The 13,040-nt window shown below is 40.4% G+C and overlaps 1 protein-coding gene across 26 annotated transcripts in view; it reads left to right on the top strand.

The window, feature by feature from the left end:
• The window catches only part of PTPRD (protein tyrosine phosphatase receptor type D), a 2,959,440-nt gene that overhangs the window by 2,692,395 nt on the left and 254,005 nt on the right, over positions 1 to 13,040 (top strand). For all 26 annotated transcript variants that reach the window (XM_077249189.1, XM_077249205.1, XM_077249204.1 and 23 more), the window contains one exon: positions 6,862 to 7,003. In XM_077249189.1, the coding sequence (XP_077105304.1) occupies positions 6,862 to 7,003 (142 nt within the window). The remainder of the gene's footprint in view (positions 1 to 6,861; positions 7,004 to 13,040) is intronic.

The following is a 13,040-nucleotide window of genomic DNA, read 5'->3' as shown; positions in this document are numbered from 1 at the left end:
TTTCTCGTTACGTTGATTAGCAATCAGGTTAATTATTTTTATATTGATAGATCTGGCAATTCTGAATGCGGTGATACAAAATATGTGTATATTTAATTTTTTTATTGTTTTATTTTGAATGGGGCGAAAGGGGGGTGATTTGAACTTGTATATTGCTTATTATTTTAAAAACTTATTTTTTTACTTTTTGCATGCTTCAATAGTCTCCACAGGAGACTAGAAGCTGCAGTACTTTGATCGAGTCTGCTACACACAGGTGATGTTCAGATCTCCTGTGTGTAGCAGAAATGTTCACTTGCTATGAGCTCCGACCACGAGGCGGTGCTCATAGCAATCTGGCAATGACAACCACAGAGGTCTGCTGCAGACCTCTGGTTGTCATGCCAACACATCAGTGACCAAGATCATGTGAAGAAGGAGCTGATGGGTGGGATTAGTGACGCTCTTCCTGTAAGCGCGAGTTAAATGCCACTGTGAGGGATTGACAGCGGCATTCAGCTAGTTAACAGCTGCGGGTGGTGTTATGATCCTTAGTGGTTGAGGATCACAAAATACTCCAGCTAAGTAACAAAACATAGGACAAGCTCTAGAGAGGTGGCAAACTGGACTGACCGCAAATCTGAACCTATCCAACACACTAAAGGTAGCCGGTGAACGTGTCTAAAATCCTAGACGTCTCGAGCCAGCCTGAGGAACTAACTACCCCTAGAGAGAAAGAAAGACCTCACTTGCCTCCAGAGAAATAATCCCCAAAGATATAGAAGCCCCCAACAAATAATAACGGTGAGGTAAGAGGAAGGTACATACACAGGGGTGAAAGCAGATTCAGCAAATGAGGCCCACTAATACTAGATAGCAGAAAATAGAAAAGGGGTCTGTGCGGTCAGTAAAAAACCCTTACAAAATATCCACACTGAGATTTCAAGAACCCCCGCACCAACTAACGGTGTGGGGGGAGAAACTCAGTCCCCTAGAGCAACCAGCAAGCGAGGAAATCACATTTTAGCAAGCTGGACAAGAAACATGATGAATGCTGATAATCAAAAAATAAACAAACAAAAACTTAGCTTGTCTTGGAGAGACTGGGAGCAAGGTAGTCACAAGGAATCTGAAGAGCACTGAATACATTGAGAGCAGGCAAGGAACTGAGTATCCAGGTGAGCTAAATAGGAAACCAACCAAGGATAACGAACCAGCTGATGCTGCCAACCTGCAGAAAGACAACACTACACAGTACCGCTTGTGACCACTAGAGGGAGCCCAAAAATAGAGTTCACAACAGGGTGGATCACGATTCCACCCGCGGCTGTTGCAGGCACATGCCAGCTGTATAGATTGGCTGTCATGTGTCAGGAAGATGCGTGCTCAGCATCGGGGACTTCACCAAACCGGGGGAATCCGACATGTCCGTACTATTACGGCACATGTAGGAAAGGAGTTAATCATAGAAAACCCTGATTTTACTTTTTTGTTAATGTAGTGTACTATATGAATTCATTGTGATTTTCCAATTTTAGACTTTATCAGATAAATTTTAACCAGAATCAAGTGTTTGACATGTAGAATCTCTATATGTTCTGAAGGAATTGATGCCAAATAAAAACAATTTTTCATGCATATCTGTACATGTATATAGCTGCCACAGATCTTTATTTTTTTTTTATCTTTGGTTACTTAGTCGTTGCATGTAAGCTTCAATATTTTCTTTATTTTCAGGAATATATGGACAAATTATGATGTGTTTTTGGGGGTTGTCTGTATAATTTTCCAAAGAAGTCACTGTAACATAAAATATTAATGGGTTGTACATAGTTTTCATATTTGCATCCGTTTTCTCTGTGTGTGGGCCAAGTAGGTAGACATCCTTGATTTAGCTAGCTCTTGATATGAACTTGACTGTGTGAGGCATCTATAGTTTACAAGCAGTGGATCAAACACACTTCTCTTAGAACCACATAGCCACAACAAGTGGTGTCAGTCCAACAGGTGGATGTGTCTACTAAGTGGGGGGACAGGTGGCCAGTAAAAGAAAAGAATGCCATCCTGCTCTTCATGACAGATCCAAAAATAGTCCATAGTGGAGAAAGATAAATCACCATCACCGTCTTCTGTTAAAGACAACTAATTGACTCTAATATTCTCTTGGTATACCATGTAAATCTATTACCTGGGGAGCACAAGTCTTTTGTCAGCATGAAGTGTGTGCAGACTTTGCAGATATACAGTTTATTCCAGGTATTCAAACACTCACCCAAATTGATACCAAATTCCAAAACCAAGCTTTACAATGTCATGAACATCCGGAATACCATCTACTATTGAGCTACTGCTTCATGTAGTCCTTCTACACAGACCAGGTTCCATGAAAATGCTCAGTGTTTGATTTATGTCTAATTATGCCATTTATCTGATACGTCTTTAAATAATCAATGGCGAGGCCCACAGTTTAGAGAATGATAGAAAAGTCAGAGTAATACCATTAAAGGGCCACTGTCACCCCCTCCAAGCGTTATAAACTAAAAGAGCCACCTTGTGCAACAGTAATGCTGCAGTCTAACAAGGTGGCTCTTTTAGTTTTTGTTTCTGTTATTCCCACAATAAATGTATTTATAATTTTGCTGAAATACCTATCTTTGTACCTGGAGGCAGGTCTGAAGCCTCCTCTTAGAAGCGCCCAACTGCCGTCAGTCATCTCTTGTGTTGATTTTCGCCGCCCCCTCAGCGCTGTTATTGTGTGAAATCCGGCGCCTGCGCTCTGCTCTTCTGCCTTGTGTAGGCACATAGAGCCTTTGCCGTCCTAGCGCTGGTGCCGGGTTCTGTTCTGTGCCTGTGCGGGCAGTGCGGCCACCCTGTTACTGAATCCCCGCCCCGCACTGTGTTATGCATTATGCACAGTGCGGGCTGGCATTCCTGGGCATGCGCACTGCGCTTGTCAGACGCTCCCCAGGTCCCCCGCCTTTCAGCGTTGCCGGAATATACAGGTATCCTTGCCGGCGTTTGGAACAGCCGCACAGAACAACGCTGGAAGGCGGAGGACCTGGGGAGCATCTGACAAGCGCAGTGCGCATGCCCAGGAATGCCAAAACCGCACTGTGCATAATGCATAACACAGTGCGGGGCGGGGATTCAGTAACAGGGTGGCCGCACTGCCCGCCCCCTCGGCGACAATCTCCCCAGAAGAGATGACTGACGGCAGTTGGGCGCTTCTAAGAGGAGGCTTCAGACCCGCCTCCAGGTACAAAGAGAGGTATTTCAGCAAAATTATAAATACATTTATTGTGGGAATAACACAAATAAAAACTAAAAGAGCCACCTTGTTAGACTGCAGCATTACTGTTGCACAAGGTGGTTTTTTTAGTTTATAATGGCTGGGGGGGGGTGACAGTGGCCCTTTAACTATAACCACAGGAGCAACATTTTGCTGAAAGCTATAAACAATCTAGAAAGTGGTATGAAACCAATAGGAATTTGGAGTTTTAAGTTGTAGGCAAATTTAGGTGAGTGATCCTTTGTGTCTAAGGGAATGTGAGAGAATATCAGAAAATGGCTTCTTGTTAAAATTAGGTTTTTGTATTAAATGTTTTAAAAAAATTGAAAACTTGCAATTTTTACACTGCCAACTGGGGCTATTTTAGACTCATACTCATTATCATTACAGGCAGGATTGCAATGACAAGTTATCCAATGTGTGCAGTAAATAATCTAACCATTCACAATAGGTGATGTCACAGCTCCATTATTTATTTATTATGCTTTGCTTATACAGTGCTATCTTATTCCACAGCGCTTTAGAGACATTATCATCACTGTCCCCAATGGGGTTCACAATCTAAATTCCCTATCAATATGTCTTTGAAGTGTAGTAGGAAATCGGAGTACCCCAAAGAAACCCACGCAAATATGGGGAGAACATACAAACTCCTTGCAGATGTTGTCCTTAGTAAGATTTGAACCCAGGACTCCAGTGCTGCAAGGCTGCAGTGCTAACCACTGAGCCACGGTAACTTTTATTCACACTCATTAGATGCTTTAATACAAAAAAAATGAGTCAGTCTATTTCCTGAAAGAACAGGAAGTATAAATCAAGAAAATCCCCAGTGACCCATGTCATAGAAAACATTAAAATTCATAAAGCAACCCAAGTGAGGGGGCATTCACCTCACCCTTCTCTCTACTCACAGAATTTACAATGGTAAAAGGAGCTTATCTTCTAAACCTCCTTGATGTAGAATTGCTCAATGGGCATAGGGAAGTGGGGGGTGAGGAAACCAATTAAGGTTGGAAGAGTTAATCATTCAAGTTCCCGTTGAAGCCCAGACTCCTTGCAGTGTTCAGGTGACTGAAAGAGGATATCTGTTGTGGGGAGACAGCCATAGAATCTAAGCTTTGAAAGGAAGGGAAGCAAATATCTAACAAACAATTAAGGCATGATGCTTATTGTGCTCTCCAGGATGAGTTTCCTTTCATCAAAACATCTACAGTAGCCACTGGAGCAGCGGTGGAAAGTTATCTATATTGGGGTTTGTATAGATCTGATATTAATGGGGCATACATCTTCAACTTCAGGACTAATCTGGGAAGAATATGCATATTTTTTTCATAACGGTGACCCCTGCCTATAAACCCAAAATCAATAGTGGTCACATTGCTGACACCAGCCGTGCCATGTTTACGATCTATGTAAAGATAAAAGCCTGATAAAGAAATATGGCGGCAAACGTGAACTTCTGCGATCATCAGGAGTGTAGATAGTGTTAATGTTGGGAATTTAATAAAATCCTGAAGGGCTGAGAACATACCGCAACTCTGCCCGAGTGAGGTCATCAAGGGGTGTGTGGGTGTAAATTAGATGCTGATAAATAGTCAAGGAAAATTATGATTGCTGCTCAATGCTAAAAAAGATAAACCTCAGTGTAGACTTGATACACGTTAACCAGAAGTTTTGAATCGGATTGCTTCCATCCGCTAGCTGAGCCATCACTGTGACCAGCGTAGCAAGCTTGTCTATTAATCCATTTTTATTTTATGTAACTGTACATGCTTTATTGTTTTTTCCACTTTATACATTGTTTTAGTATATTATTATAAACACTGCCTCTCGTTCTGGATTAAATAAAAAATGTAATAGTTCTGTTCCTTTTCTTCTGTAAATCGCTCCCCGAAGCCGTTCGCTACTAGATCCAGGCGTCTAGTCAGCCTGTATAAAAACAACTGGTAGTAGCAGCGAGTATGGTTATCGTGGAGTTAGTAGTGACCGTACTGGGTGTGTATACATGTATTTAATTCATTGGAATCGGAGGTGTGTATACCATACGCTCACTGTTAGTTTGACAATAACCGGCCTTAGTGGAAACAGTTGTAGCCTCCTCTTAATTGTCCGTCAATTGCTTAATTGTCTTGACGATAGGGGGCAAAAGAGGTCTGTTTGTGACAAAAGATAACAGCTTGGTGGATTCAGTTACGACCCCCTCGCTGCGATCTTTGAGCATTGGGGGCAGCGGTAGGATCTACATAGTCTCTCCAGTGTCATCTCTTGACAACCAATGTGAAAATTGCATGATTTCTCTTTTTTTCATAGTTCAGATAAGCCTTTAAAGGGAACCCGTCAGCAGGTTTTTGCTATTAATAATTTCAGTGCAGCATAATGCAGGGCAAACGAGCCTAATTCCATGGATGTGTCACTTACTGGACTACATATTATAGTTTCAAAACAATCAGTGTTTTATCAGCAGGGGATTATCATTGCCTGACTAGGTGTCATGTGCACGGCAGTCAAGCTACTCTGTGTAACCCTGCCCCCACCACTGACTAGCAGTTTGTTGACAATATACAGTGTACACCGGAAGCTGCCAATCAGGGTTGTGAGAGGGTTTATGTACAGTTTAGCATTATGACCACTGCTACATCTACAGCAGAAAAAACAGATATTCTATGAAATCAAGCAACTCAGTAAGTGACACATCACTGGAGTCATGCTCTCTTCCCCTGTATTATGCTGCTTTCGGATTACATGGCAAAAACCTGCTAACAGATTTTTTTTTAAGACCTTTAGGTAGCTGTTCTTTAATTTATTGTCCAACCCATCTAAAAGCCTCAAAACATGACTCGGGATATTAGCCAAACCATATGATGACAGCTGCTTTTCGGCTCTTGCTCCTAATCTGAACACTTCCCTTTAAATGAAGACACATAGGATCCATTACATCGATTACTAACCAGATATTGCTTGAATAAATTACTGGGAAGGTTTCATAATAAAAGAATAACAGAATGGCATAATATTACGCTTCATAATACTTTTTAGGCTCTGTCTACACTACCATGACTACTTATGCCTTTAGTGGAGCCATGATGGATCCATCATTTTCTGCATTGCATCCTATTAGCCTAAAATGGCTCTGTCCGGTTTCCATTTTTTTTTAATCTTACAAGTGTGAACAGAGTCTTGTATTATTTTAGTTAAGTAGTAAATCTGATGCAAATGTGTGAAGATGAATACCACACTTGACAAGGTATATAAAGAGTAGAACAATTCTACAATAAATCAAGGTGGATCACAAGGATTCTAATTAAAATGCACCAAGAATGTATTAATATTGTATATAATAATAAATCTACCTTTGGGTACTAAAATAGCTCTCCAGAAAACGAGATTGATGTTTCAGGTAAGGATCCAGGTAAGGATTTTACAACTTAGCTCTTATAAATACTCTTACAGTACTTACAATTTTGTTCCCAATTAATGTAATGTTGAGGGAAACTCAACGTAAAAAGTATCTACTGATAATATTGTGATCATGTCTTGCCAGAATAATTGGTAGAACCAACAACAACTGTGACAGCTTTACTTTCCCTCCACAGGTAATAGAATTCGATGATGGATCTGGTTCCGTACTAAGAATACAACCTTTACGAACACCAAGAGATGAAGCAATATATGAATGTGTTGCATCCAACAGTGTTGGAGAAGTTAGTGTAACCACCAGGCTCATAGTATTACGGGGTAAGAAACTGCATCAGAAAGTGCCCCCATTATTATAATTTACTGTATATACTTTACTTTCCATAATCTAAGTTCCCCATCAGTATGTTGTTGGGCTTGTAAAAGGAAATCGGAGAACCCGGAGGAAACCCACACTAGGACAGGGAGAAGATACAAACTCTCCTTGTAGACGTCCTTGGTGAGATTTGAACCCAGGACCCCAATGTTGTATAGTACCCTTAGAGATAATCTTGTGGCGAGTTGTAATAGGGCTTCCATAGAGGTGCCATCTACTGTACTTCTGTATACTGTTGTGTATATTGAAGATTTTTAGCATGCTCCATTGGAGTTTTCATAAATGGGAAGTTTTACCTCTCGAAACAAGACCATTCAAAGGTGGAATAACGGCTTTATACAGGCTCATTGCATTACTCTACAAGCTCTGCGTGGAGGCCTCTACAATCTGCACGAGAATTTATAGCAACTCATGACTTAGCAACCATCGGTAGGTTGGGCTGTGATATCTTCTCCATGAAATAACTATAAGGAAAGAATAAATTGTTCTATCAATGGCCACTTTCCCTTTTCCAATTTTGTATGGGCTATAGCTCATCGGGATGATTTTCACTTGGATAACTATATTTTATAATTGCATTAGGATGGAAACAAGGGTCCTCGCAAGAGAGCTGGTATTACTAGAAGTCACATTTGATTTGGAGAGTAGAAAATTAGGAAATGTCATTAAAATATCTCTTCAGATTCAGAATATTAATGGATTATTCTTAGCATAGCCCATTGGTGTTTAATTGGTCGTGGTCCTTCTCCCGGCACCCCTACTACCAGCTGTATGAAGTGAGGTCTGTAGCGGCTTTGGTCTGATAGCCTACACTCTTACTTAGTAGTGACCATGCTTGATATTGTGTCATTGTCTTGTTGAAGGGGTGATCTGGTTTAAATATTTGTAATTCTGCATAGAGCCATACTTGTCCACTGCCACTCAAGTGCCGAGTAATTCCAGCTCCCACCCGGTTTTGTTAACCCTTTCCCGATGTGACCAATTTTCGTTTTTTCCTCCTCTGCTTCCCAGAGCCATGACTTTTTTATTTCTCTGTCCACATAGAAGTATGAGGGCTTGATTTTTGTGGGACAAGTTGTACTTTTGATTGACGCCATTCATTTTACCACATAATGTATTGGAAATCGGGAAAATATGCCAAGTGCAGTGAAATTGTAAAAAAAAAACCCCACAATTCTGACGTTGTTTTTTGAGAATTGTTTTCAATGCGTATATTTGTGATTAAAATGACCTTGTAATATGATTCTCCTCATCAGTACAATTATGGCGATACCAAACAAGTTTTATTATTAGTGGTGAAAAAAATCAGAAGTTTAAAAAAAAATGTTTTGGGGGTTGTGTCCCCATTTTCTGAGACCTCTAACGGTTTCATTTTTGGTTGATAGAGCTGTGTGATGGCTTATTTTTGCGGTGAGAGATAACATTTTTATTGATACCATTTTAGGATAGATATGACTTTTTGATCTCTTGTTACAGCATTTTTTTGTGGTATTGCAGTGACCAAAAAAACATAATTTTGTACTTCCTGAATTTATTCTATTTATGGTGTTTACCGATCAGGTTAACTATTTTTTTATTTAGATATATCAAACTTTTCTGAATGTGGTGATGCCACATATGTGCATTTTTTAATTTTGTTATTACTTTTATTTTTAATGGGAGAGAATATTAATTTTTTATGGATTTTTTTTCATATTTTTTATAACTTTTTGTTTTACTTTTTACTGTATTTGTAAGTCCCCTTAGGGGACTATACCCTGTGATCATCGTATTGCTTGTACTATACACAGCAATTGCTGCATATAGTAAAAAACCCATCAAAGTTCTAGTTTCAAGGGAGCTCTGTAATGGCAAGCATGGAGATCTTCAACAGACCGTCCTGCTGTCATATCAACCGGTTAGTGGCAACTCGAGATGACATCACAGGCATGACAATGAGTGCATTGAATGATGTGCCATTCTGCCAGAGCGTTGTTAGTGCATTTAAAGGGAACCTAACTTCTAACAATTGCAGATAGCGTGAAGCGCATCCCACGATTGTTAACCTGTTAAAGGGAACCTGTCACCCCCAAAATCGACGATGAGCTAAGCCCACCGGCATCAGGGGCATTCTGGAATGCTGTAGATAAGCCCCTGATGTATCCTGAAACATAAGAAAAAGAGGTTAGATTATACCCACCTGGGTGGGCGGTCCGATCCGATGGGCGTCGCGGTCCAGTCCGGCGCCTCCTATCCTTCGCGACGCCCATTGGACTGGACCGCAGCGGGACCGCCCCTGGGTGAGTATAATTTAACCTCTTTTTCTCATCTTTCAGGATACATCGGGGGCTTATCTACAGCATTATAGAATGCTGTAGATAAGCCCCTGATGCTGGTGGGCTTAGCTCATTGTCGATTTTGGGGGTGACAGGTTCCCTTTAACAGGTTAACAATCGTGGGATGCACTTCACGCTATCTGCAATTGTTAGAAGTAGGTGCTGGCTGTAACACACCTCCATTACCTGCCGGGTATGGGGCATGCTCACCCGGTGAGCGGAAGTGGGTAAGTACAGTACAACTGTATTTGCACAAGAAGCCAATGGAATAGAAAATAAAAAAACTGGACAACCCTTTAACTTCAAAGGATAACACTGCAATTCCAAGCATGCAAGTATAGATGGCATGCAGGTAATGGAGTAGAAGAGTCTCTAGGGCCAGCCGAATGGAAAAGGTTCTATGAGCAGCTGAGCATATGTGGAGTTTAGAGATGGACCCCCGTTGATTGGATATTGAGTCATCAATATTCTGATCCCATGAAAGCTTTCTATGGTAGCTATGTTCTTTTGTATAGATTAATGGTTAAGTGTGGAGTTATTCAGCACCACACTCTAATTAATATGCCATTTGTGGGCATTATAGAGTTTTCATCAGATGACATTGCGGCTATCTTGGTAACACCTTTTATAAAACCACATTCTGAAAGGCACTTTAAATGTAGTTCTTTGTGGCACTGTGCTTTAGAAGCTCCTTTTCTTTCTTTAATGCCATTTTAAGTGTTAGGTCTTTAATCTGTGCATTTAGGGCCCCATTGACATTAATAGCAGGCATCGATCAGTCATCAGTATGGCTCTTAGCAGTACATAATGCCGTGGTGCTGAAGATTGCACTAGTTATATAGAAGACGCCTCACGTGCAGAACTGTTGTGAAATGCTCATTGTGCATGTAGAACGGCAGGATGATCATGGTAGAGTGACGCATTATTCTGAAGGAAGGAAACACCAAACAAATCATATGTTCCCCGGTAAGAGTTGGAATTGGAAGCACTGCTTGCATCTTTGTAGTGCAAAATTAATTGTATGAAACGACCTAAGCAATAGCAGTGTCACCAATTTGTAACCTTTTGACCAAAATTACCATGTTTATTACGGCCTCATTTTTATTAATGCCGCTTTTGGGAAGATGAACACTGTTCTGCCTGCTGCGAAAATAGCAGTTTGCCGTGTATGCTATAGAGCGATCTCGGCTGGGGGGCAGGCTTCTAATACAGAGCGCAGCTGAGTGACGAGAACACAAAGGGGGTTTTCTTTCTTCCTGTTCTAAATTACTGCAATAAAGGAGTAATAATTCTGAAAATTGGAAACCAGCTAGGTCTGAAGTGCTTTTCCAAGAAAGATTTCAGGTTTACAGTTTATTAAAGCAAAATGATTTAACAAACTTTTGCTTAGCTAATAAAGTAACGCCATAACGCAGGCAGCCAAATCCACCAGCTTTTTCTACTGTCTGCAAACAAGATTACCCTATAATGCCTGCATACGATATTCCAATTCTGAGGGCGTTTTGTTGGTGTTCATTTGTAGAACAGATTAGTTTTGATAATATCTGGTATTTGATTTTACACCTTTTGATGAAATACAAATGCTAGCTTGCCTCAGTGTTTCTTCATTTGAAGCTGATCTGTTGCTTTTAGAGTGGCTGTCAAAATATCAAACTGTGCTTGATTTATCTCTTATTAATTCCTTCTCTGGGTCTATATACAGATTCATCCACCCCTACGTTTCCACAAATTTTAAGATCTTTAAGGCCATGTGCACACACTCCATTTTTGGTGCGTTTTTTCAATGCATATTTGACACCTGAAGGTTTTCCTAGTACCAGCAAAAAGAACCAAGAGAGGATGTTCTGAACCTGAGGTCCAAAAAAGAGTGCGGGACGGATGTTCTAAAAATGCCTTTATTAAACAAGCATGGTAGCACTACGTGCAAAGAAGTGTCCACACATGGAATAGACAACAATGCTAATGCAAATTAAAAGATAAATAGATAACTATAAATATATAATTAGCTAGTCAAAGACCAGAAGACCCCAGACCACTGAGTATACCGGCTATATAGTGTCAGTAGATAAATGTCTCAGTTTGACTATAGTCAAAGGGGAAAGCACAGATGTGTGCAATGAAGGTGTGCCTTGTGAGGCCGGAATGGTGTCAATCAAATGGGTGACTGGAAAATGCTAAAGATCAGAAAAGGAGGCCAAAAAAGTGAGGAGTGAAGCTGCAGTGTGCGTGACAAAAGGGAGCCGGGAGTCTGCTGAAATGGCTAAAGGGACAGATGTCAATATGCTGGCCTGAAGTGCTAAAATATAAAGTCAGGAGGAATGTGAGCAGTCAAACAGTGAGGAGGCACCTGGATGAAGAAAATGCCCCAAAAGCAAATCCGGGTATGGAATGGGTAATGTAACATGCACAGGTGTGAGGTGTGGATTTTTTTTTAAATTAAAAAAAAAAGCATAAAACCCACCCTACAACTACAGGGTGTACCCAATCAGGATGTTCCCAAACTCGCCTTGCTATGCGCCATCTGGACTCAAAATATGAATTGGGGCTTACTTTTTCTATTCATATTCAATACATTATGGTGACATGCGAGGAAAACCTTCAACTGGGTGCAATCCACTTGACTATCACTGAAGGCCACAAATAAGCACATATAGCATAATCCTCTCATAATGTAGTATCCCAAGATGATGTTTTTTTTTTCAGTGCTGGTCTCATGCCACTTACGTTGGATGTAAGATCACTTGCAGGTAGCTTTTTTCTATATTGTAGTGCAAATTAGCGCTAAATTACATCTGTTCCACTAGAATAGGAGAAGGAGATCGTTTCAGGTATATCCTACTCTATCAATATGGTGTCCTACCTGACAGTGAGATTTTGTCATCATTCATAGACATTTTGAGAGTGGGCATGGGCTGATCATTGTGATCATCATAGGGATGTATAGTTATCTGCGTGAAATCTTATTCAGCGTATTGATTGTGTTTCTGGTTGGTTATATCTCAGCTTCCTCTTTGTAACCTATTGATTAATTGTGCTCCACGGGTACTAGATCGGCGTATTGTAGAGATGAATGGTGGACCTCACAAAGTACGTGTCTGCCATGATTTCACGAAAGGATAATACCCAGCAGTCAAGCTCAAAACTTCATTGTCTTTGTTCTCCCTGTCTCTCACAAAAAAAAGAGCAGATACCGAAGATGCTTGAAAAAATAAACAATAATAACATTCACTTATCTTTAATTTGATTTTATGTTCTCTTATGGGTTTACTGTAAGGGCAGCCAAAGGGAAGAAGAGTGTTCATTGTGAAGAGATTTTATGATTTTCATTGTAGAGCATAGATCACAAGAACTCCTTATCTCCCTCTGTCTCATACGTGGTCTAATTTGTCTATTTTTGCCTATTGTAAATTTGTTAGCATATGACCGAAATATATCCTGGGCTATAATGCTTCATTTCTTTGGAGCATCTTTAGACTGTAAGCTTTGTCTAGCTTGGCCTTTATAGCCATTCTGGGGCCTACATATATAAAATATACAAATTAATGGGGCATCATAAAAGATGACCCTCAGAGATATATTGCAAAGATTAATATAATAGCTGACAACATGCATGGATTCAACTGTCTAACTAACATGTTGGGTTTCTATGAGGAGGTGAGTGCAAATT

Source organism: Ranitomeya variabilis, chromosome 1, assembly GCF_051348905.1.
Source record: "Ranitomeya variabilis isolate aRanVar5 chromosome 1, aRanVar5.hap1, whole genome shotgun sequence".
NCBI lineage: Eukaryota > Metazoa > Chordata > Amphibia > Anura > Dendrobatidae > Ranitomeya > Ranitomeya variabilis.
Note: the sequence above shows the minus strand (reverse complement) of the source record. Positions and strands in the feature narration are given on the sequence as shown.